Genomic DNA, 25,755 nt, shown 5'->3' on the forward strand with positions numbered 1-25,755 from the left:
GCTGTAGTGTGGCAGCATGCAAAATTAATACATGACTGGTTTCTTATCATGCTTCTGTATATTAACCTTATACTTATTTGCAACCACATGGTTTTATTCCTATATATAAAGCTCAGTGTATGTTGACATGATTTGTCAACATGACATGATTTTTTTATGTATTGCTTCATTCAGATACTTCTAACCCTTCTGTCTTTAAGTGGTTGGTAGTACCTATTCATTAATCTTCTTGACATTTTAGTGGTAAATCTGATTTTCTCATTTAAAGGAAAGATAAACAAGGGAAACAGTACCTATGTTATTTTTAGCAGGATTTCCTAAATTCATCTTCAATTCTTATACTTAGCATCTTGGTGTTAATAACAAGTCTTTCTCAAAGTGAAAGTTGTAATCTCTGCAGTAAACAACTTCTAATGATTTATTGGGCTTTACTGAGAGTAGAGGAGTATGTTTCTTTATTAATGTGCTTCAGCTACCTGGAAGTGATTATCATTTTTACAATTGGTCCATTTTCCGTCATTTAAAGATACCTGTTGGTCACAGAAAGTGAAGTATTTCTTTCTTTCTTTTTTTTTTCTTTTTTTTTTTTTTAAGTGTCAAGTGCTGCCTTTGTTAATTGGCTTAAACACCTATGGTTCTCCCTCAGCCCTGTAGCCTTTCTCCTTGGATATAACTAGTGCTCTGACTGCAATAGAAGCCTTTCTCTTCCTCTTTTAAGAAGGCAGAAAGTCTCTGCTTCCCTTTGAAAAGGCCTAAGGTATTAGTTCACTATGCCCTCCATGTGCCTTCCACACTGGAATTCACCTCCATGTCAGAAGGAAACAAAGTCTATCACTTACAGGCTCTTACAGGCTGCATTCTTCACATGTTGTGAATGTTTGTTATCTATGAGTACTTCTTTCTTCTTTTAATTAGATTATTGGGTGGGCGAGGGATGCAGCTGTAAGTGCTACTATTTCAAAGAAGTAGCAGCATGTAGTAATGATCCCTCAGCCAGACTTTGTACTGGCACCAGCAGAACTCAGATGCTAGGTCTCTCCAGTGTAGCTCCTGGGAAAGTAACAGGGTCAGTGACTGGCACTGCAGCTTCATTGTGAGGACCTGGGTTTCTTTTTCCTTATTCAGCAGTCTAATGAAGACAGTGAATAATGATCTGTTATATGTTGCAAAGCAAATTGAGGATATTGTATCCTTTTACTCAATAGGAAGGAGCAGAAATAAGCATCTCTTGTCTAATCTCTAGAAGGAAGCAAAAAAGTTTAGTTCTGACTAACAAAGATGATTCAAAGCAGTGAATTTTTTCTTTTGTAGAGGCTGGTTCAGGCTGTGGGAAACCTCACAACTAATTCTGTAATTAAAAAATGTGATTAATGGAATTAATGTCTTTGAGAATTTTATTTGAGAAGTCTTGTTGATTAGCATGACAAAATCACATTGCCTGGTGTATAAAATTAGGAGAATATGGGATACTTGATGCCAGGAAGGTCTCACAGGACACGTATCTCTAGTTTTGAGGTGCAGTTAGGTGCTGAAGACTTGCTGAAGAATATGTATCGTTAAGTGGGAATACTCATTTTCAGGGGAAGTGAGTAACTACTAAATTACATGCAGCATATGGTTTTACATTTGGATGACTGCTTTTGTATCTGGAATAATTCTTTGGTTCATTAGTATTTCATCAGCTTTTGTAAGGCATTTATAAAAAGCATGTTTGCAGTCTTGCAAAATAATCATTAACTTTGGGAAGTTCAAGGTAGTGATGATACTAAAATTGGTGCCATGTATGTATGGGAGTTTAAAAGACCTGTATTGATCAAGGTTAAGCTGAAAGGTTAATAATAGTTTGCTAATAACAGGTAGTTCCTTCCAGGTATGATTCAGTGTTACAGTGAAGTAAAGTGCTACTAACAAAATTTGGAACACCAAATGCATGAGACAAGTAATAGGTAATAATAATTTAGCTTAAATGTAGCATATACCTAGTATATCCAAAAGTAGTGTGAATAGTATAGATTTTGCAAGTTTAAATGAAACTCTTAAAAGAATGAAGATATCAGTTGTAAAGAATTTTTGTCTGCCTCATCTTATTTCATTCATTTCTTTATCTTTAATGTAGCCTAAAGTAATTCAGTTACATTTTTATCTGGCAACTGAAAGAGGGAACAATTTGAAATTCACATTAAATGTTACAAATTATATCTTGCTAAATTTGATTTAGCAACACTTTTAATAAAAAGTGATTGTTTATTGATCACTAATCATCAGGATTTATGTCATAAGCCAGCAAACTCAAAACTAATCCAAATCTTCAATTACAGCATAAGAACAGGAAAATGAAAATGAATTGTCCCATTATTTCCAGTTAGTACGTCTTCTTTTACCTATCACTAAACATAAGGAAATGCAACATGAATGGAATACTACATAAATATCCAGATGGTTAAGTACTGTCAGATCACTAGTAGAGTAATTGCCATCGGTGTCATGTGACTCCCTCTTTCTGTGTTGTTTCCAGAGACCATAGCACACCGTTTCTTTTTGTTTGGTGGAAGGGAAAGCCTTGGGTCCTTACACATTCATGTAATTCTGTAAGGGACTGAACAGGCTGCAGAGAATGGCGTATTCCTATGGACCACTGGTCTGTTGATAACATGCCCGTTTTCAATATTGGTCTTTTCAGCATACAGCAGATAATACTGAGTATACATAGTATGTGATATTTAGGAATCTGTAAGTTGCCTGCTTTTCTGTCTTTGCAACTATAAACCTCACTTCTTGCTCAATTCAATAGTGAACAGTGGGAGAGAAGCACTATCTCTTACCATATATTCCTGTGATGATAAGCAACAGAAGCAGGTATGTTTTATATCTGAAAGCCAGGACCATTTACTTAAAAAAAAGAGGGGGAATTAATTCTGAGCAACTGAAAGGACAGATTTTACCACTACTATGACTGGGAAGGATAATGTAGCCAGTCTGTGGCAGTTGTATTAGTTATGTCTTGTCAGACTGATGAAGGGTTACCTTTTTGCCCTTAATGTTCTGGACTACTATAGAGGAAAAACTGTCACTGATCTTGTACTGCTCTGTTGCTGCTGTAAGGGAGCAAAGCAAAGTATTAATATGTGATAAGGGACCATATAAAAGTGCTGATGGCAATCTTGCTAGTACCGAGCTCTTGTTTCAGAAATTCAGAGTGAAAATAGGATTGAACTCATTTCCAAGTCACTTTCAGTAGTTTTTCTACATTAAAAAATTCCTGGAGGAATTCTCAGAAGCAAGAAGGCTCTTGGGAAAGTTTCTCAAGTGACAGTGTATGTACACAGTGGGGAATTTAGTGATTTTTAATATGATGCTCTTGTTTCTTAGACCCAAAAATGAACTGGAGCTTGCAGAAGCCTCATCCATAACCTAATGTTCTGAACTCAAAGTCTGTTCTTCATCTCCAAAGTCCACTTTGTCTTACTAGTGTTTATCTTTGCAGTGGGAAATTAACTGTTATCGATTATAGTAAATTTCATATGTTTGCAATAGATCTGCCTTCCTGCAACAGACTGTGCAACAGTCTGAGGTGTTGCTGGTATCCTTATGTGAGGCACCAAACTTGTGTCCCATTGTCTTGATATTGTAAGGAATTGGAAACTGCTAACTATAGCAAGTCCTCCTTAGGCCCTTCTGCTAACTTCTGTGCAGTTCCAGTTGTCTGTTGCTTAGGTTAGGGACACAAGTCAACAAATCATGAGAATTGTTGTTGTAAGTATATAGTCATTAATCCTGTGGGCTTATGGTAACATACCCACTCAAGGGAACAGTTCTTTGTTTTCAACTTTGTTGCTGTATGATCAGTGCCTTAGCAATACTGATTAGTAATTGCCATTCTATTCTGTACATGTAGCTTATTTAGACTTGATTAATATCTATGAAGTCAATGGGAAATTTCCTGTCATCATTCAGTCAAAATTTAGGTAGGAACTGAGAAGACAAACTGATCTATAACTGTTGTGGTTGAAGCCCAGCTGGTAACTCAGAAGGACACAGCCACTGGTTCACCCCTCCACCCTTACCCCTCCAGATGGGATGGGGAGAGGAATCTAAAGAATATAAATCCCACAGGTTGAGATAAAACCAGTCCAATAATGAAAGTATAATATAAAATTACTTCTACTACTACTAATAATGATGATAAGGGAAATAACAAGGGGAGAGAATATAGAACTAAAAGGGGAAAGGGAAAAAAAATCAATAAACACAAGTGATGCATAATGCAAATTGCTCATCACCCTCTGACCGACACCCAGTCTGACCTGAGCAGTGATCTGCACTTTTTGGCTAACTTCCCCCAGTTTATATACTGGACATGACATGCTGTGGTATGGAATACTCCTTTGGTGAGTTTGGGTCAGGTGTCCTGTCTCTGCTCCCTCCTGGCTTCACATACCCTTCCTCACTGGCAGAACTAAGACATTGGTGTGTTATCAGCATTGTTCTCAGACTAAAGCCAAAATACAGCACTGCACCAGCTATGAGGAAGGAGAAAAACATAACTGGTACAGCTGAAACCAGGACAACAACATCCAATGGTCAGGGAATGAATGATAACCAGCTGGTTTATGTGCGATCTGATGGCATTAACCTTTAGATCTGAAGACATCATGGGCTACAGTAATTTTACAAATGTGTAACACACTTCGTAGAGAGCACCAGTAAAAGAAAGTTGTGCTTTCCTCCCTCACAGCTTAAAAATGGAGCCAAAGACCAAAGGATTAAAACAACAACAGCAGCAACATAAGAAACTGCTGGCTGCCATGCTTTCTCAGGACTCCTTTGATTCTGCTCAAAGCACAGCTCCATCTGTAACCGAAGAAGATATTGACAATGAAGATGATGCAATGGAACTGCTTGGTAACTGCAAAAAATTATGTATATTTTCTGATACTTTTTTATTATAGATTAATCTAAAATGTGTAATAGCTCATTAAACATAGATTACTGTGAAACTGCTCCCTATGTCTGAAGCTAAAGTATGCAGCAGCTGTGTGAAGGTTTAACTTGAAACTTTTCAGGAGTGATTGTAACGAAGACCATATATGTGTGTGAGTAAACTATCATCAAAATATCATGAAATATCAAACACTTCAGGTGCTAAAAGTAATTAATTTGATTTTGTACATAAATTACTCGCAGGTTCTACTTGGAGAATGTATTTATGCACAAGGAACAGAATCAGCTTCACTGGCTTTCATCCGGCTCTTCTTTTTCTTAGCTGTATCACAGTTCTAACTTCAATGGATTTTATTTGCCACTTACTAGCTGCAAATAGCTTATGCAATGTGAATTTGTAACCTCTTGAGAGGATTTGATTGTAATTTTCCAGTAGATTCTATTGTATGTTAAAATTGCATTCTAGAAGGCTGTATGTTCACTGCTTCCTCCCTTTCCTAGAATTACTAGTTGTGAGAAGAGGGAAATTGTTGAAGAAAGTTAATTGTCTGTTTTCTGCTATTTTTAAAAGCTTCAGTGTAAGATACTTAAAAGGTAGTAATGGATTTTTTTTTTTTCCAATTTTTGCTGTATAGAACTTTATGTGGGACCAAAGCATGGAAAATATGCAGTCTCGAGATAGCTCAGCATTCTTACACTTAGGAATTCAATCACAAACTCTTTCCTTCAGGTTGGACCTTAATCTAAAAATCAGAAAAACAAATGGTGCTCTACTTCATTTTATTTATGTTGCTTCCTTAGCAGCCTTCATAGAATCACAAAATAGCTGAGGTGGACTGCTGGAGATATCTAGTCCAGCCCTGTCCTCAATTCAGTCAGCAGGAGCAGGCTGATCAGAACATTGTTCATTTGGGTTTTGACTGTCTTTGAAGGCAGAGACTAAAACGTCTCTGGGCAGCCTGTGCCAGTCCTTGACCATGCTCATGGTAAAAGAGTTTTTTGTTATGCTTAAATAATTGTAAATTAATACATATATTCTTTTTTTCAGTAATTTTAAGTGATGCTTGCATTTGTTTCTACAAGAAAGAAGAGATAATGGGCTGGGTAACTCAAGTGTCACAGTGAGTCAGTTAGTCTTTGCGTTAGAAGGAAGTCACAGTGTTTGTGACTGTGGGCTTGCAGTCTTCATAGAATTAACTGGTATTTCCAGAACTAATCCATGCATTCCAGTAAAGGCCATAATTACTCTGTCACTGCGTTACCTCCTTATTTCCTCCTGCAATTTACAAACCTTTCCAACTTTATCAGTGTAACATAAAAAGAAAGATGAATAGGTGTCTTTTGCTGGCATAAATCAAAGAACTCCTGTAGGATTCTGTGGCATCTGGAAGCCACAGTAGATAAATGTGTGTGTAATGTTATAGTCTTCATTATGTGTCACATACAGTATAAAATCTTGTTAAATTCTGTGGCGATAGTGAGGAAAAGGTGTGCAGTAGATGTGTAGGTCTTTTGGTCCAGATACTTGCATCCCTGGAGCTATCTGGAACCAGAAAGGCAGTATAAAAGGAATTTTATATTCTAGTGTCTTGAAGTTTGGGCTGAATGTTATCTTTGTACAAACAAGTGAAGTTCTTAGGTTTTTTGGGGGGTTTGGTTTATTTTTTAGTTAAGATTTGATTGCAGAAATTCATTCCGAATTTGTGCCATGCAAAACCTGTAACATTTTTCTACCATGCATTTCATGCAAACTGGCAAGGCTTATACAAAATCAACTTAAAACTAAGAGATGTCACAAACAGGGCTTCTGGCTCAGGTGTTATATAAGTGATTCTGAAGCACAAAATCATGGCATATTTGATGAATAGCCATGCTTATAGAGATTATGATGAAGCCATGTTGAAGTAATAACTACAGATAGGAAGTTCAATATGCACATCTTGGTGCTGAAAGTGCTGTGCCTTCTGCAAGACTGGCTGTTAATTTTAATTCTCATGTTGCAATTTACTGACAGTATGTGTTGTATATTTGATATAATAGATTATATTGTGCGGAATTGCTCAAAACTTGAGGGTATGACAAAGTGTTACTCAGGAAGGGTGTTTGATTTTTCTTTTGAAGGTAACATAGAGAACTCAAGTTTCTATCAGCAAACATAGGTATTTTTCATTTCTGTATTTTCCAGATCAGTAACTGTATGATACTGGGATTGAATTTTTTTATTACTTACTGCATTAATCCATTAACTGCTTTGATGGTTTTTGTACTGCTTATATGCAGTGTACCTGATTTCAAATCATGGCTTTCTGCCATCACTGAATTGCAGGGCACGCTTGTATATAGGTACTTCATTGTTCCCTTTAGAATTCAGTATTTGTTGCTTATTTGGCCCTTTCTTAAAAAAATTACCTCGCACTCCTAAGCCTGGATTCTGGGAAAAAAAGTTATACTATTTGTAGCAGGTAACTTTAATGCGTACCCTACTTACAATGCAGGTTTTTACAGAACACAAATTTCCATCTTTGTGTGTGTTCATGAGAATCATTTTTAAAGCTTGGTTGATTTATTTAGATATTAAAAGCATGAAACTTACTGGTGGTATATTTTCTTTAAAAATCCCCAAACAACTCTTAGTACTGACATGAGAATTGTCAATAGAAATTTAGCTAGAATGTAACATTCCAAATAGATGAAACAATTAAGCTGTTATACTTCTGAAGAATCTATTTCAAGAGAAATATGTCTGCGAAGATAGAAAAGAATATTAATGGGCCTACATTCTCATGTCAGTTACCACTCTTTATGTATAATGTAAGATGGCTGTTAACACACTGGTAACTTTCTAAGAAAGTCAGTTATGCAGGTGGCTGAAATAGATTACTGGCAGGTAATGTCATAGTGGGAAGGATCTTCCTGACTTTAAAAGGCTGAGAACTGTAGCTCTAAAATTGCATGTATTTATAAATGTAAAAGGATAATGCATTTGAGGTCTGTGATTGAAAATTGTATCAAGAGACTTGTTTTATATATATCAGACTGTATTGTGTTTTGTAAATATAATCGAGAACTAAAGTAGTTCTTTGTGAACTGAGAGTTTGAAATCATGTTACTCCCTCTGTAGCTGTCCACTGGGATGGGCTGAACTGTATTTTCCCTGAAATTGATGAAAATACTGATTGATCAGTCACCAAAGCATGACTTGTCTGGTTTTAAAAAGATCAATTGTTTGATTAAGTGTAAGTATAAAATTTTTCAAATGCACTGCTATGCATAAACATGCACATAGTAAAGGCATCTTTTTTAGTAACACACTTGGACTTACGTATACATTCTTGAGCTTGTTCCAAGAAGATGAAAAAGAAATTCTGTATTGTTTTACACAGTATTGATATAGAGAACATGTCCTGTGAAGAGCAGCTGAGGGAACTGGGGTTGTTTAGCCTGGAGAAAAGGAAGCACAGGGAAGACCTTGTTCTCTACAACTGCCTGAAAGGAGATTGTGGTGAGGCTGGTTTTGGTCTCTTCTCTCAAGTGACAAGTGATAGGATGAGAGGAAATGGCCTCAAATTGCACTGGGGGAGATTTAGATTGGATATTAGGAAAAAATTCTTCACTGAAAGGGTTTTCAAACGTTGGAAATGTTTGAGTCACTATCCCTGGAGATATTTAGAAGGTGTGTAGGTATGGCACTTAGAAACCTGGTTTAGTGGTGGACTCAGCGGTGCTAGGTTAACGGTTGGACTTGATCTTAAAGATCTTTCCTGACCTAAACAATTCTGTGATTCTATGATATTTATTCGTAATGCTCAAATGCCTCTTTCTTATTGTTGCCCAATCTTTATTCGTGCTCACAAAATTAAAAAGCTTGCCATGTTAATTATGCACTAGTTACCTATTTAGCACCAATCCAAAGATAAGTGTAGCCAGGAAGCTCACACAGATGTGGTTGAAGTGAAAGGTGGTGATAACTGAACCCTATTTCCTGCAATTGATGCATATGCCAGTCTGTATGACTCTGAGAACCCTCCATCATTTCAATGGAAATAATCATGTATGTGAGAGAAATTTAAGTGTTTGCAGCACTAAGACTTGTAAAACCATATCTTCTTTTCCTTAGAGCTGGTTTCGCAGTAACAGTGGGTTTTTTTGCTTGATGTAGAAATCTTAAGTGAAAGTTCACTGATTTTCATGTTTATTATGTGTAATATGCAGTAGCAAACCATAATCTTTAAAGACAGAAATGCACATCAAGAAGTAATATTTTTTTTGATTATTGCTTTGATGTCATCTGTTTGCTTCAGTAATTTTTCTAATCTTTAGAATTTCTTTTTTCCTCAAGATCTTTCCAAAAGTTAATTACTTAATCATTGTAACACCCCTGACAGATTGGCTGATGATATATTTACACTTTATAACAAGAGGAGGTAAATAGAATTTAGTAAAGATCGCCTTTGCCTGTAGGATGAGACCGTAAGTCTCTGCTAGTCTACCCCTTATATAGTCTAGACTGGTTTTCTAAATGCTGTAATGAAAGGGTGTCCAATCTGCAGTGCATTCAGTACATTTCCTCTGGTTCAGCAGGCATTCTTGATGTTCCCATTTGCTAGAGGTCTTTGGCAACATGCAGGAAACAGAGTCTAGACCTGACAAATTATTCCAGTATTAGCAGCAGGTTGTTCCTCTTTATTGTCTCTCCCAGCTGGACAAAAACTTCTCCACTATGTGACTAGAATACATCATTTGCCAAAAGAGAGGCCACAAGGCCCTGGGAAAATGGTATGTGAGTCATGCTACATCTTCAAAACAGTTTTCTGGGGTTTAAGTAGAGTGGTTGTGTGGGAGAAAGCTGTGTGAATTGCCCATCATGACAGCTTTTGCTGACTTTTCTTTTGTGGCAGTTATTGGGAAATTGACAACAATACCAGGGAGCATCTGCTGTGTAGTGCATGCATAGAAGCTGACACCACTGGGAGACAGTAGGCCTCTTTTACATGCAGAGACTGGCTATACTATACATAGCAAAATAGCAGATGTAATGCTCTGGTGCAAGTGTGTGTTACAGATCTCCATTAGGAGGACTCCATCAGGTGTGGGTATAAATACCTTTTGTAGGTGGAAAAATGGGATAGCGTAAATAATCTTACATTCCTTCAGATGCTGGGAACCCTAAGTTACACAACATTGGACAGACCTCTAGTCATGGCATGTTATGCTGCACAGACCCTGCCATGCTAAGGCTGACCAGCATTAAAGACCTTATTGCTCTTAGAAGTAAATAATTTAGTAAAGAATTCCAGTCAGCATTTATACTGTCAAGCAAAAAGATGCTCGCATGACAACATGGTGGTGCACTTTGAAGGTAGAGACCGTGCAGCTGATGTAATTGCCAAATGCCAGGTGGGAATTGCCTACCCTTATGATTACACAGCATAACACAACACAGACCTGTGCCTGCTCTGCTCTGTTATTATGTGGATCGCAAACTCCTCATTGTATGATAGAAATCAGGTTCAAATCACCAGCAGAGAAGAGGAGTCAGTGTGGCAGGGTATTTTTGTGCCACTGGAAAGATAATTTCTCTGTCTAGTCAGAGGTAGGGATCATTACTTTAGCCCGTCATGCAAAAGTGATGATGGCAGTGTTGTCTCATGTTCTTATTGCTGAATGCTGCTGCTTCAAAAGTTCCAAACGATGTTTTTTCCCATTTGTTGTTGACCCCAGCAAGTAGCTAACAGCTGCAGAGCTCCTCAGTCGTTCACTGCCCCACAGTGTTAGGGGGGAGAGAATAGGAAGAGCAAAAGCAAGAAATCTAATGGGTTGTGATAAAGATAGTGTAATAATTGAAAGGAAGAGGTAGAAGAAAGGAAAAAAAAAAAGCCAAAACCTAAACCGAGTGATTCCAAAACAATTACTCTTCACCTCCCTCATGTGGAACAATGCCTAGCCAGTCCTCAAGCAACTTTGATAAAAAACACACCCCAGTGTTTATTGCTGAGCATTAAATGGCCTAGGATATCCCTTTGGTCAATTCAGGTCTCACTGTCTCACTTTAGAGCCTCTTCCCCATGCTGTGGGGCAGATTGGGAAACAGAGAAAGCCTTGACTCTGTGCAACCACTGTTCAGCAATAGCTAAAACATTGGTGTGTTATCAACAGTATTTTAGTCACACGTCTGAAACATGGCACCATGTGGGCTACTATTAAGAAAATTACCTCCATCCCAGCAAGACCCAGGCTATCACTTAAAGATATTTTTCCCAAGTCACTACTGTCTTTTTAAAGACTGAGGGCTTGTACTGAAATGATGGAAGGTTTATTCTGCTCTGTCTGGCATCTCAGGGACATAGTTCTTGCTTGTGTTAGATAAAGGCTTCTCTCCTCTTCCTGAGATAGGTTGATCAGTGTGTGGTTAGATCTCTTGCAAGTGTTCTCCCATTTTTATTGCCTTTCACTCACAGCTGATTCTGTTCTCCCCATGTGTGTTTTAGACCATTAACTGTGGACTCCAGAATGTCTCTGACATTTGCCTTGTGTCTCTTTGCTTCTTAATTAGTCTTTTTGTGTACAAAGGCCTTAGCATACCACTGAGAAGTGACCATAGTTGTCACAGAGGGTACAGTTTGGAAGTGATGGTATCTGACTGGGATTTTTATGCTATTGTGTAAGGGTACCGTAAGTGTTAAAGACTGTAAATCCTGTAAAGCTCAATAGAGTGCATTATGGCTATTATTCAGATAACTCCTGTGGACTTAGATAAAGACACATTTCATTCAGGAGGTTGTATTTGCAGTAATTTCTCCTTTCTCTCACTATTCTCTTTTAACGTAGATACACTCTGTTATTTCTTTTAAGGTAGTTAGTTATGTGAAGTTTACCTGGAGGGATCCATGTGCAGGATGTGATCTGGAGAATGTGTAATAAATATTGAAGTCTAGGGGGGAAATGGTAGGGGGGAAAAGAGCAGCAAAGAAACCACCAAGGTTGTGAAAAGGTATTTCTCTTTTCAAAATGAGCAATTATGGATCACTTGTGTTTTAATGTTCAGGTTACAGTGATTAGCATGCTCTAACCCCAGTAAGTGTCATTAAATCTTTCTCTTTTTTGCTTTTAGTGTACTAAATATTAGATTTTAAATACTATATATAATGTCATTATATATAGTATATATAAAAATATATATTATATATAAATTTTTATTCTTGCTTCAAGCAATAAAGTAAATGCTGATCATTTTTATGCAAATGTAGTATACAAATAATGCCAGGATTGGTAAATCACTCAGAGTAATTATTTTTGCAAAACGACTAAGGTGAGAAATAACCTTAAAAAATGAGAAATTATTCTTTTTCAATGAAATTTCAGTGAAATTTTAACTACATTATTATTGCAGATACTGTCAATAGTCCCTGTCCTAGTCTCCTGACTGTCCAGATGAGAGATCTAAATGTCTATTACAGGCCTTCTTACAGCCTGGGATTTCTTCTAACGGAAGGCAAGAGGACACAGCAACATGGTATAGATCACTCATTATGATGTGATATTGACCCTAATATCACTGGATTAGTCTGATAATTTTTCTAGACTGTCATGTTTAATGGTTGTGGAGACACAGAGGTCCCTTTAAAGAAACTATAGGAAAATGCTTCCTCCCACTGCAACACCATTTACCGGACAGGAAAGTGATACTCACAGCTAGGTGTATTTCCATGTTGTTTTTTTTTTCTCTGCCTGCCTTCAGATGTACCAAGAGCATCAGGTGTTGGGCAAATAGCAAAGAGCTGTAGTTGAGTCAAGTGGCTTATTTTAGATAACGTTCTGAGCTATGAATTGTAAGGAAGTAGCTTTTCACAAGTTGAACATAGTTGTTTTGTGGAATGCATTGCCTCAGAAGATTGTGGAGACTACAGGTGTAAATATATAAAACTAGATAAATTCATAGAAGATAGACCAGTTCTACTTTGCTAAATATGTTGGCTCAGGTACAGTCCCAAATTTGGAAATTGCACATAACAGAGAATCTTTATTTACCATCTATATGCTGCTGGCTACTTTGAGTCAGGGCACTATGCTAGTTCACAACTCAGGTCTGAGCTGGCTCATGTTGAGCAGCCATCAGTCAGCGCCCTCAGGTCCTTTTACCCCAAGCAGCTTTCAGCTGCTCTTCCCCAAGCCTGTAGTGTTGCATGCAGTTGTTGTGCAGGACCTGGCGCTGAGCCTTGATGAATTTCATATAATTGGCCTTGGCCCATTGATCCAGACTGTCCAGATCCCTCTGCAGAGCATTCCTACCTTCCAGCAGATCAACACTCCCACCCACCTCGGTGTCATGTGCAAACTTACTGAGGGTGCATTTGATCCCCTCCTCCAGATCATCAGTAAAGTTATTAAATAGAACTGGCCACAGTGCTGAGCCCCAGGAAACACCACTTGTAACCAGCTGCCAACTGGATTTAGCTCCATCCACCACAGCTTGTTGGGCCCAGTCATCCAGCCAGGTATACCCATGAGCTGGGCTATGGGATTTTATTCATGCAATCATAGTCATGAGAAAACATTTATCTAATATATTGCTGTCCTCTCATTCTCCTTCACACAGCCAGCTGTCTTTTGATGTGGAATGTACTAGGTACAGTGCAGTAGGCACTAAGTACGAGGAACAATTTGGGGACTTCATATGGAGTTTGCTTTGAAGTTTAAGTATTTCTCTTATTGCTTGAAGTTAGGCAGTGCCTTTACTGTATTTACTGTTTAGGTGGTACTCTTAAGATATTTCTTTGCCCTAAATCACTCATGAGTTCATTCTTATGTTAATTATTCCTGCTCTGCTAATAGAATGGGAAAATGACAGTTAAATAAATATTTATTCTCTGAGGGCTGATTCCCTGTCTCTCTTCCATGAGAAAATGGAAAAATTTGGCTTTTCTCTCTGCAGAAAATGGATTGCTTCTTGCTCATTCCATCAGTCTGTACATTTTGATTCCAGGATTTTCCGCCTCATCTATGCCAACTGCTTTTAGTTAAAGGTAAGGTAACGTAAAAGATGCGTGGGTACTACTCCATTACTATTCCATTATCCTTCTGGCAAGCCCAAACAGACTAAAGCCAATTCTTAATTATGGCTTGCAAGAAGATTAGCATGTCCTAAGACTTTCCAGCTGGTTTAGCAATTGTTATAATGTAAGTAAAAATTTTCACTACAGTTTATTCATGCAGAATTGACAGAAGGAACATTCAAACCATGTAGATAAATTGTAGCAGGTTTCTGAAAGGCAGAAGATGAGTAATGCTGAACATCAGTTTGTTACTTTGGAAATCAGGTTGAAATCTATATGTCATAGAATCACAGAATGGTTAGGGTTGGAGAGGACCTTAAGATCATCTAGTTCCAACTCCCCTGGCATTGGGCAGGGACACCTCACCCTAAACCATGTCACCCAAGGCTCTGTCCAACCTGGCCTTGAACACAGCCAGGGATGGAGCATTCACAACTTCCCTGGGCAACCCATTCCAGTGCCTCACCACCCTTACAGTAAAGAACTTCCTCCTTATGTCTTAACCTGAGTTTCCCCTGTTTAAGTTTGAGCCTGTTACCCCTTCTCCTATCACTACAGTCCCTGATGACGAGTCCCTCTCTGGCATCCTTGTAGGCCCCCTTCAGATACTGGAAGGCTGCTATGAGGTCTCCATGCAGAGTTCTCTTCTCCAGGCTGAACAGCCCCAACTTTCTGACTCTGAACACTAATGATGTTACAAACTCCAGAAGACTGATCATTTAGTTGTTAATATGTAGCTAGTTAGTTCATCTTAGATTCACTGATTTGCAGTGTGGGTTTGTGTGAGAAAAAAGGCAAATTATGTCGATAATTTTACTGAGCAGAAGTAACTGCTTCGTAAGGTCTTTGTTCAAACTGTAAAACTCTGCCATTTTTTAGTATGGGTCCTAGCACAATGGAATTGGAGTTGACAAGTACTGCAGCAGCATGAGGAAATAATATTAGAGCTTCAGTTACACATTCTTCTGCAGAAGTGTGGGTATCTCAGAATAACTAGTATTCCCAGTAGAAAATAAAATGAATTAGTACTTAAAACATTTGGTATCTCATATAAGTGTAATATTGTCTGCTAAAGCTAGAATAATGAAATTAGAGGAAGTATCCATGATTTAGAGAAGAAGTGATAGTAAAGTTAGGAGAATGAATGGAAAAATACTACTTTTTCCTCTAGGCTATTAAAAAAAAAATAGAAAAAAATGGCAAATCCTCATGAACAGAAATGTGGGTCAAATGGGAAGTTCAGCTCTCCAGAAGATCCAACTGCTGCAGCAGATGTATTTTGATGTGATTGGATATAGAAGCTTTTAGATAAGATGATAGTAAAGAAGCAGAGATGTTGCCTTTTTTGAGGGGAGGTTCAGCTCATTCTTACAGCCTGTGTTTGCTTATAGCCATGTGAAAGAAAAAGAGAAAAAAAAAAGAATCAAGAGTTAAATGTGTGGAGTACAGTACAGGACGTAAGTTGTGGTAGTAAAGAGATTGCAGAAGTTATGTTGCAGGAACTCTGGCAGCTAAAAGCAGATGACATTCCTTTAAAGACAATCCATTGTTCATAATGTAGGGGTCCTACCTGTGGGGTGAAGCTGAGGCAACTCAGTTTTTTAGGACAGAAAAGAGAAGGCCTAAGAGGGATCCAAGAGCACCTCCCAGTGCCTAAGTGGAGGCTCCTGAGAAAGAGGATACATACTCTCTACTGAGGTACACAGCAGGAGGGTGAGTGATACTAGGTATAAATTGAAGCAGGCAGGGTTCTGATTAGATATAAAGGGGGGAAAAAATCAATACGTGGATATTAAACTGCTGAAATGGGTTGCCCAGGGACTTTGTGGAGTCACTGACCTTGGATGTTTTCAAGACTCAATTTGATAAAATACAAAGCAACATGGCTGACCCTCCTTTGAACAGGAAGGTGAGCTAGAAACCTCCTGAGGTCCCTCTGCACCTTAATGATTTTATGAATTGCTAGCATAGGGAGGGCCACAGGCCCATGAACTGTAATTTTGTTTTACTCTACTTGTAAAATGCTGAAAATTAAACGATTAGAAACTTGTTGTTGCTCTATGTCTGGGTAAACGACTGTGCAAGTAAGTATTTTACCAAACAGAACAGACTGAGGCAAAGAGATTAGATCTAGATTTCAGAAGGGAAGTAAAATAAGTGATGAAAGAGAACACTTTCAGTGTGATTAGAAAGCGTGCAGAGGGGTTTAAAATACTAGATGTTTGGATAACCTATATAAGAAACATATCTGTCATACAAACATGCATGAATGATAGCTCTATTCCCCTATTCCTCTAGTAACATAACTGTATTAACATAAAACGCCAGTTTCAAATCTGGTAACAAATATTACAGGTGCAAGCTGAGCTTTCAACTAACCAGTAGCTGATTACAAGTTCAGTCATGCAGAAGGGAGATTTGTTTACTGATGAGAATTGTATTGGCCCTTTAGTAGTGCCAAAATTCTGTCAAACCTCATGGTTGTCTCCAGAATGTGATGGAAATAAAGCTGCAAGCTGAATCAAAACCAAAATGTTGATTTGTGCTTAGAAAGAAAAACAGAAGAAAGAAGGAGAGAAGAAGAAAGTTGAAGAGTAGTGTCAAGATAAGCACTCAGGAGAAAATGTATTTTTATGTCACAGTTTAAATATTGATACACTAAAGTAGTTATACAGATATTAAGTTATACAGTAATTATACAGATACAAAGTTAATGTAGAAGCACCTAGACAAGTAATTACAGCCCGTTACAGTCCTTTCCCTCATCTGACCCTTTAATGTGGGCTGAAATATCTCAGATAATCCAAATAGGAGAATGACAAGATAGATTGAAAAGTCAGTCCTCTAAGCACAAAGTTGAAGGCATCCCAGACTGTGTGACAGAAAATGTAATTAGCTAGAAGAAACAACCACTTCTTACAGGTTAGATGAGTGTAGTATTAACGCCATGGATCCAGAGAGAACAGTCCTAATGGAGAATTAAAGATAAAATAAAAAGATCAGTGAATATCCAATAAAAAGCATTTGGATTTATTTAGGAAAAATTGGAAACTTTCTCTGGTAGAATATGAAGTGAATATGAAAAGTGAAAATGAAATATGGGTGTATTTGATACAAAGAAACATGACCAAATTATACATGCAGACAGAAAATTGGCAACAACCTCATGTCTCCAAAATTCCTGAAGTAGACTATGGATAGTGCATTTACCCATGATACAGGTGACAAAGCAATGCTATTTAAAATACAATGAATATAATAATTTTAAAAAGAGATGTTTTTGTGACCCATACAAAGTGGTCCTGGTTACTGAACAAATGAAAAATAATGTCTTACAGTAGTATCTTACAGATCACATTCACACTGTTCACTGCTGTGTCTGCAGAGTATGTACAGCACTGACATCTTAGAAAGTGAGGAGAGGAAGCTACAGAACTAGAAAAGACTAGTGCTAGGAAAGGAAAGGTGTGTGGGAGCCTGGGAGCCAGAAACACCTTGACCCTTTCAACTGCTACACAGCCTAGTCAGGAAAATTTGGAGACTCTGCCTTATTTTAAATTTTCTGTTTCACATTCTTCAAAATTCATTAACATGATTGTAATATTGCTGGGGCTTATAATTTTTTCTTTATTATTATTAAAAAGAAATGGAAGCAGGAGTTTGCAAACATTTACATTTTTGTTCAAATTTTATAAGGTTAATATTAAGAAAAGAAATAATCCAAATGCTAAAGAAACTTCTGATGGATATGTAATGTTTTCATTTAAATTAATGATGGACAAGCTACATGAACAGGGGACAATAATGAAATCTATTCCTGTGCTGACCTAACGTAAAGATTTTTGCTTGTTTTATACTGATCTCTTACCAAAACAGTACATTGAATTCAGTAGAAGCTTGTTTAAAGGTTTGTCTTTGGATGCAAAGTTATCTCATAACTTGAATATCATCCTAACACAAGTGTTTGGACATATACAGAAATAATTGCTCAAGAAGTCATGGTTTTCTCTGAAAATGAGTGGTATAGGCTTAATGTTCTGCAGTACCTTTCAGTACTGACTCAGGCTAATACTATTAGCTCTGACACCCTGGAAGAATTTATTTCCAGTTCCAGAAGGGAATTTTCTGTCTAATACACTGGAGATAATAGGTAGAATGCTGTAGATTAATGCATCACCAAGAGCCCTGGGCTATGACCTCATGTGCTGTCTGCATACAGAGATGAACATGATTCCAAAGTGGACAGAGAGGCTCCTGAGGTAGGGGTAGCAGCTTTGGTCATATTGGTTCTGGGTCCTGCTCTACATTTGCAGCTCACTCTGTATCTCATTGGTGCTGCAATGATATCTTTGTCCTGCTGCAAGCATGTTATAATCTGGAGACATTCTAATTGGGATACTGTGATTGCTATTTATCCTAGAATTCAAATGTATAGGATTATGTTTCAGGTGAGACTTCTGCTGACAACCATACATTTTATATGAATCTGCAATGTTAAAAGCCATGCAAAATTACTGTGAATAGCGCTGTGAACAAACTTAGGCTTTGACCCTGCAAACAGCCTTACTAAAACAAAGAGGCTTTTTCTTAGTGCTATATACTGTGTGGATTTTATGTCCATTTGCGATAAAATTGGACACTATGGGTTACAGCCTGTCATTCTATTTCGAGTTTGCAGTAGTTTTTAGCTTATTTTAGAATAACCAGCCAACATAATAAATGTTATTCACTGGTTATAATCAATTTCTGAAGAGATTGTCTTTTAAGCATGCAACTAGAGCTAAGTTAGTTACAGATTGTTCTCTATAAACCTGTCCCATGTATTTTATAGGAAAAATGAACACAAATGTGCATGCTTCTCCACTTTAAAGATCTAGCTCCACAATCTGTTGCATGATTAGAAAGTACAAATGTCCATATGGGGAATTAAATATGATTATTGACGAACTGAATTGGTTTTTATGGCTAGATGAAAAAAGCCGTGGGTAGTGACGCCTGTATTGTCAGAAAGAAGCTGTGCCCACCGGGGGGCGCTGGCGTTTTTCTTTATGGGATGATTAATCGAAATGTAGATTAGATGTAATCTATTTAAAAGGTAAACACAGCTCTTAACATTGCAAGAAAAGGGTACCATATGTACAAGAAAACGGGAAAACAAATCCGTATACTATAAGCCTTTTATTTGCAAAGGTTGTAAAAATAAAATAGGTGCTTTATTCTAGTAAGCGATGTATGCAAATTTACACTGAAGACTGCATGTAACTGCAAAAACCGATAATCAGTTTTTAACTGATGTTCTGTAGCTCACTGCTGTAAGCTCTGATGATCTTTTTTGTTACTTTTTGCAAAGCACATGATTTTTAAACCTGTGATACATGTGCAGCCTTTAAAATGAATATGCAGAACTGGAAAACGGGTTTGTTTTTTTTCTTCTTTTTTCTTCTTGAAATTGAAAATAACATTTTCACATGAGGAAGCAAATAACTGATTGTTCTGTATATAGAATCAAGACATGCTGTAGTGTGCAACAATATATTAGGCTTTACAAACCTCCATTATAACCTGTATTACAGTGACTATATTTGAAACTGCTCTGATTTGTCCATTATAACAAAATGTGTTTCTTTTTGCCAAATTTTCCAAGTCTAGGTCAGTGATCCTGTAAGCATGTTGCATGACTCACATAATCATACAAATTGCAAATATCTGGCTTATGTCATCTTGATTAATGTAGAAGCAAGTGAACTCAGAGAGCAGCACTTGTCAAAATATGGCAGAATCATATCAACAATTCTTGCCCATAAAGACTGATGCTGCTACCCATATGTATTCATAATTTATCCCAAATTTTGTAAGTCTGCTGGCAAAACAATTACTTAAGTATAGGGGAGGGAATAAATATGAGGGAAGAGAAGTGCAAATATTCAGCTAGGGATGATAAGTTTCAATTTTTGCAAGAATAAACTGTTGTTGTGATGCATTTGAACTTAATGTAATTTTATAGCATTCATAATTAACTTAGCATGTAGTTAATGCTAGACTTACAAATTGTGACAGATAGTGCTGGAAGATGATTTACAGACCAAAATCTTGACATAGTATATGATGCAACATGCACTTAATCGAGTATACATTAATGTGTAGTACAAAACCACAATTATTTGGGTGAGAAGAAATCAGCTAATTTGTGTGGGACAAAGGAGATGTGAAACAAAAAGTGGTCATCAAAATGGTTATCTTTGATTCATTCTTCTACTGCAAAATTTCAGCTACAATGATTATGCAAAAAATCTGCTACAGTGATTATGGTGTCATTTTCCCACATATACAATTGATATTATTTGTAGAAAATGCTTATCACATAGTAAGGGTGAAAAATAGTTTGTGTAGAGACCAGTGAAATAAACTCTTTGAGAGAAAATGTAAATGTATAAAAATAAAAAAATTGGTTCAGTATCTCAAACTTCAGCTGTTTTGAAACTAATCTTTTTACTACTTTCTCATGAAAATAAAATGGTTTTTGTTCTTAACAGAATTTCTGCTCAGCTGGTGCATTCAAAAGACACACTGCATTGGAGTAGTAGGGACAGTTTGAATTTTTTTTTTAATTTTTATTAAAAGGAGTGACATAAATGTAATTTTTGCAATTGACTTGTGAACTGTATATCACTATAAAAACTAAGAAGTCAGCGATACAACTGCTGTCAAACCTCTCTTACTAGAGTGCTTATGTGATTTGTTTTATCCTAAGATGTTGCAGGTCAAATGAGTTTAAAAGTCTTCCTTCTTTTTGGCATTTTTCATTGTGTATATATTGCTTTCTCTTTTCAGACTTCATACTTTTAGTTTGTAACACACCTGGTCCTTTGTTAGAATCATGTGGAAAAATTGTATTTTAAATGGTTCTAATCCTGCCACTGTTCTTCTGCTGAGTTGTTTAAGGTGTGACTGGTTTAGCTTCTGATTTTTTTTGTTGTTTGATTTGTTTATACAAAAGCCTATTTTATATAACTGACTGAGTTGAAGTCTATTGAAAGAAGGTGATGTTCAGAGAACTCATGGTTTGAATAAAAAAAAGAACTAATTCTTCCCTTTATCTTTTAAGGGAAAAAGTAGTTTGTTTTGCAAATTATTTTGTAAAAGAAAATGTGGTATTGAGATATAATAGAAGCTTTTGACCTATGAATATGAAAGGTTTAACAATCTATAGTGGAAAACCCACTGCTGATTGATAAGATTATTTTGTGTGTGTGTATGTGAATGATCACTTCCCCACAGAAGATTAGGGGGAAAAACAAGCTAACATTGTTCAAAAGACGTTTTTAAACAATACCAGTTTCCAAAGCATAAGCATTGCCTATCTTCCCTTCAGTGAGATCATACGTTACAGGCTATGATGGTCACTATCAATAGATGCAAGCTTGCATAGAAAATGCAGTACCTTGACTTAAACTGTGTTTTAGAAAACAAAGCATTTCCCTGAATCTATAATGCAATTCAACTGTTAATTCCTTAGAGATAAAAAATGTAGAATGGAGGATAGTGAATTATTTTGTTAGGGCATGCCATATATTGACTTAATTGAGTTGGAATGAGCAGGGAAATTAAGCAAGAGAAAAGAAAGACGTAAGTATACCTTAACAGGAAAAAATAAAGTGCATTTATATCGAATTTCATTTGTGACAAAATTACACATGCAGAAGTACCTCAAGGAGCAATACCTTTGTGAGCTCTATCATTAGTAAGTGGGTTATCAAATATATAACAAAAAAAAAAGCTATGTATATATGTAAACCAGCAGGAGATTTAATCAGAAATTCAGCAATAGTAGGATTAGGGTTCTGTTGCGTATCTTGTTTGAACTTCTTGTGCGTATGTGTTAAAGGATATTTTTTTTTATGTATGATTGCATTTTTTTCCTGTTCTCTGTCTTTTCCCCCACCAAGCCCATCCCTCACTTTTCTCTCCGTTTGCACTGCATTCCACCTTTTCTTTTTTCTGTGCTGACTGACAGGCATGGTCTCAGTTTTGGTCCTTAGTAGAACAGTGTTGGCAACAACCCAACAGAAAATAATTCTTTAATTGTCCAATAGTGGCGGCTTTGAAAAGAACCTATTATGTAGGGGTGGAATATTCACCAGACAGGATACACCTGTCCATATTCCCATATTGTAAACAGCGTAAGATGCTAACCTAAAGAGCTTTTACTAACTGTGAATGAATCTGAAGTTTTGAGACACTATAAGGAGGTCACATTGACAAGGTTTTCCATAAAAGTGCCATTAAGATGTCTGATAAAAATTAAGTTCTCATGTCCCTGCCCACGGCACGGGGCTTGGAACTAGATGATCTTAAGGTCCTTTCCAACCCTAACTATTCTATGATCTGTGATTCTATGACTTGCCACAAAAGTTTGGATTCCTGTTTCAATGTCGGCAGTCGAAGAACTCCTTTAATTAACGTAGGCAAACATACTTTTCTGTTCCTAACCCTTAACAATTAATGAAACAATTTAACTCATTAAAAATAAAAAAATGAAAAGATCTTTTCAAAAGATGTAAGGAAAAATATGCTGAAATTGCAAATATTAATATTATAAGAAACTGCAGAGAAGTCTTACTCTGGAGATTGTTCAGCAGTTGAAGTTCTACTTCTCATAAATGTCTCTATCTCAACTTTTTTTGGGTAGATGACTGAAGTAAATCTGCAGAATCAGGTTAAGTAATCTGCAGAATCATGGTCCCTGTTGGTGAGAAAAGAATCACTTTTTCCACCTGAAGTTCCATATATTTATATGAATTTATTTAAGTAATCTCCAGCAGAGTCTGTAATGCACATACATGTATCTATACAGTATATTTATATATATGTGGATATATCATCTTTTCTGTGACTACAGGATTTAGCTGTTCTTTATTACAAACACCAGGGTATTATTCCTGAGACATTGCTATGAAGAGGAGGATCACATCAAAAACTAGAGTTTAACAGTTAATTTTGCAGTATTCTTGTAGTTTGTTGCCAGTAAAAGGCTAGGCCATTTCCTGTGACACGTAGTTACATCTTCTGTGTTTTCCTGTATGTCACTGAAAATGAGAGATTATTTTTTCAATGCAGTTTTAGTTTTGCAGTTGAAACATTTACAATTCACATGGCTGTTTAGACCTGCCTCAAAGAAAAAGTGGGAATATTAAAGTGGGCTGAATAGCAGAAATTTTTATTATTTTCTTTTAGTGTTTGGTTCCAAATAGGATTGAAGCAGGAATCTTTAAATTTGCTCTTTGGCTGAAGTTGCCCAATTCCCCTGCTGCTGCAGGGGATGAAATCGACATTCTTGTCAGTTTCCCTGTTAACGGGAGCTGTGAAATTGACAAGAATGGCAATTTCATGGGAGAGCCCCTGGGACCTCCCAGACCTGTGTGGCTCAGGGGCAGCCCCTGTGTGGATTGTGCAGACCTGGGCCACCAATCTCAGAGTTTACAAGCGTGGTGTATGTCCAAACTCTGCAATTAGGAGACAGGGTTATAATGGTATTTTGACTTAAATGTGCAGCAGCTAAACCTGAACTTTGGGTAGAGATAAAGCTTCTTTGAACTGTAGCCTTCCAGGAAACTCCAAGGCTCTGTGCTCTTAGAGGCAGATGCTGACTGGTGCCTAATAGGCTTTCTCAGGCTTGTGTAATAGCAACAGGCAGGTTCAGCATTACTAAGATAGGCCTTCCAAGATGATTGCCGATAGGTAGGAAGGCAGAAGTAAACCTATTCTGGATTGGCTGGAAGTATAGAAAACCTGGTATTTTTTGAATTTTGAATATGTTTTAACTTAAAGATGCAGTTCCTTTGAATTTAGTGAAAGGATTAGCATGGACATCTGAATTTCAGTCATCACTGAAATACGATTGGTAACATTCAACTAGAAAAGATACTAGGATGAAAAATGTTTGAAATACAGAACAGGTAACACCAAAGCTATCTTTTCATTTTCAGCTCGGAATTGCTTTTTCTAAAGGGAGGTCTGAGCATCTGGAATACTGTTGTTTATCATAAACTACTTTTCTGTTTTCAGTGGTCCAGAACAGGTGCTCAGTTCTGAAAAGCTTGTGCTCTTTCCACTTCTAAAGGCATTTCTTAACAAACAGTAGAGTAAATACTTCTGTCTGTGTATTTACATATTTTAACAAGGTGGGCTTTGACCTACTGTCCTATGCATGGTCAGTTAACAAAATGAGCTGAAATTTAGATACAGGATAAATAGTGCATGTACCCCCTAGGCATTGAATCATTCCTCAAAGGCAGTCTGCCTAATAACAGATAGACGGTTCTTAGCTGTGAAATAGGTAATGTTTTCTTGGTGTAATCAGGCTGCATGGAAGGGTAAGCTGCCAGGATTTGAAAAACCATTTAATACAAGCAAGAGTTCTGCTGACACAATAGTGAATGCAAGGCAAAACCGCATTTCTTTACTATTATCTTTGCCATGGCATGAAATTTCTGAGAGTTTGTTAATTTGACTTATATTGGTGTAATATCACGTTTGTGCAGTATTTCAAGGTCACCTGTATATGAAGATTAGTTATGACCATTTTTAGCAACATTCAAGAGCTTGTAAGTGTGTTCAGTGTCTCATTGGCTATAGTCAGTTAAGTTCTGTTTTGTTTGCTTGTTAACCTGTCCTGAACTACACGTTTTATCAGCATATAATATATACGGGTTCAAACTTAAACGGGAAATTTAGATTAGATATAAGGAAGAAGTTCTTTACTGTAAGGGTGGTGAGGCACTGGAATGGGTTGTCCAGGGAAGTTGTGAATGCTCCATCCCTGGCAGTGTTCAAGGCGTGGTGACATGGTTTAGTGTGAGGTGTCCCTGCCCATGGCAGGGGGGTTGGAACTAGATTATTTTAAGGTCCTTTCCAACCCTAACTATTTATGATTCTATGATTATATGGTTATATGATTCTATTCTGTGATTCTGTATACTAGAGCACTTCTGTTGCACCCAGCCATTTCAAGAATTATCAAGAATTATAAATATTTAAGTATTTTCTTGTATGTTGCTAGCATCAGTTTTGTAACATGTAAAATTACAGCTGGTATGTAATGCCCCGGTGTCATTAACTCCCACCAAATATCTTTCTACAAATATCTTTACTTGAAATATTACAGAGCCCAGCACTTACTTCCTAAGCAGCATCTTGTGTAATAAAAATAGAAAATAACCCTTTTTTAAAGTAAATGTTTATTTTACAGTAAAACTAAGAAAAATCTGGATTTATTAGAAAATTTGTTTCAAGGGGTATGACTCACTTTAAGAAATGGTATTTAATTTTTTCTGTGAGTTTACTTATGCAGTTTGATTAATTATTAGTTAGCTAGTTATTAGGTCCAGTTTGAAGAAAGAAGACGTCAAAGGAGTTTCATATAAATATTTCACAACTTCTGCTAAGAAATAGGGGGTTAGGATGTGAACTATAACATTGCTTTTGAGGTTGATATTAGGCTCAGACACTAAATACTTAATCATTGCTTTCTCAGTATTTCATAAAACAATCATTTTAGCAGGGGGTAGTGTCCGCCTTTTTTGAAGGTGGATGTTGATAGCAGTGTCAAGTTTATTTTTCTCCCTAGAAAGCTCTAAAAAGGGGGCTGTTCTAGACTCTAGCCTTCAGTGCAGCTTTTTCTTTTCTTGGGTGTGTGTAATTGTGATTCTGTGAAGGTGTTGGCAAAATAAAATTAAAAGACCTTAGTCAAAGCCTCTCAAAG

General features: G+C 37.0%; 1 protein-coding gene across 7 annotated transcripts in view; it reads left to right on the forward strand.

The window, feature by feature from the left end:
• CUNH8orf34 (chromosome unknown C8orf34 homolog) overlaps positions 1 to 25,755 on the forward strand; it is a 161,451-nt gene that overhangs the window by 59,807 nt on the left and 75,889 nt on the right. For all 7 annotated transcript variants that reach the window (XM_057426125.1, XM_057426127.1, XM_057426120.1 and 4 more), the window contains one exon: positions 4,736 to 4,902. In XM_057426125.1, coding sequence (XP_057282108.1) covers positions 4,736 to 4,902 — 167 coding nt within the window. The remainder of the gene's footprint in view (positions 1 to 4,735; positions 4,903 to 25,755) is intronic.

This window comes from Pezoporus wallicus, unplaced genomic scaffold, assembly GCF_028554395.1.
Source record: "Pezoporus wallicus isolate ANWC-B61680 ecotype Strahan unplaced genomic scaffold, APGP_CSIRO_Pwel_v1 contig_4131, whole genome shotgun sequence".
In the NCBI taxonomy this organism is placed as follows: domain Eukaryota; kingdom Metazoa; phylum Chordata; class Aves; order Psittaciformes; family Psittacidae; genus Pezoporus; species Pezoporus wallicus.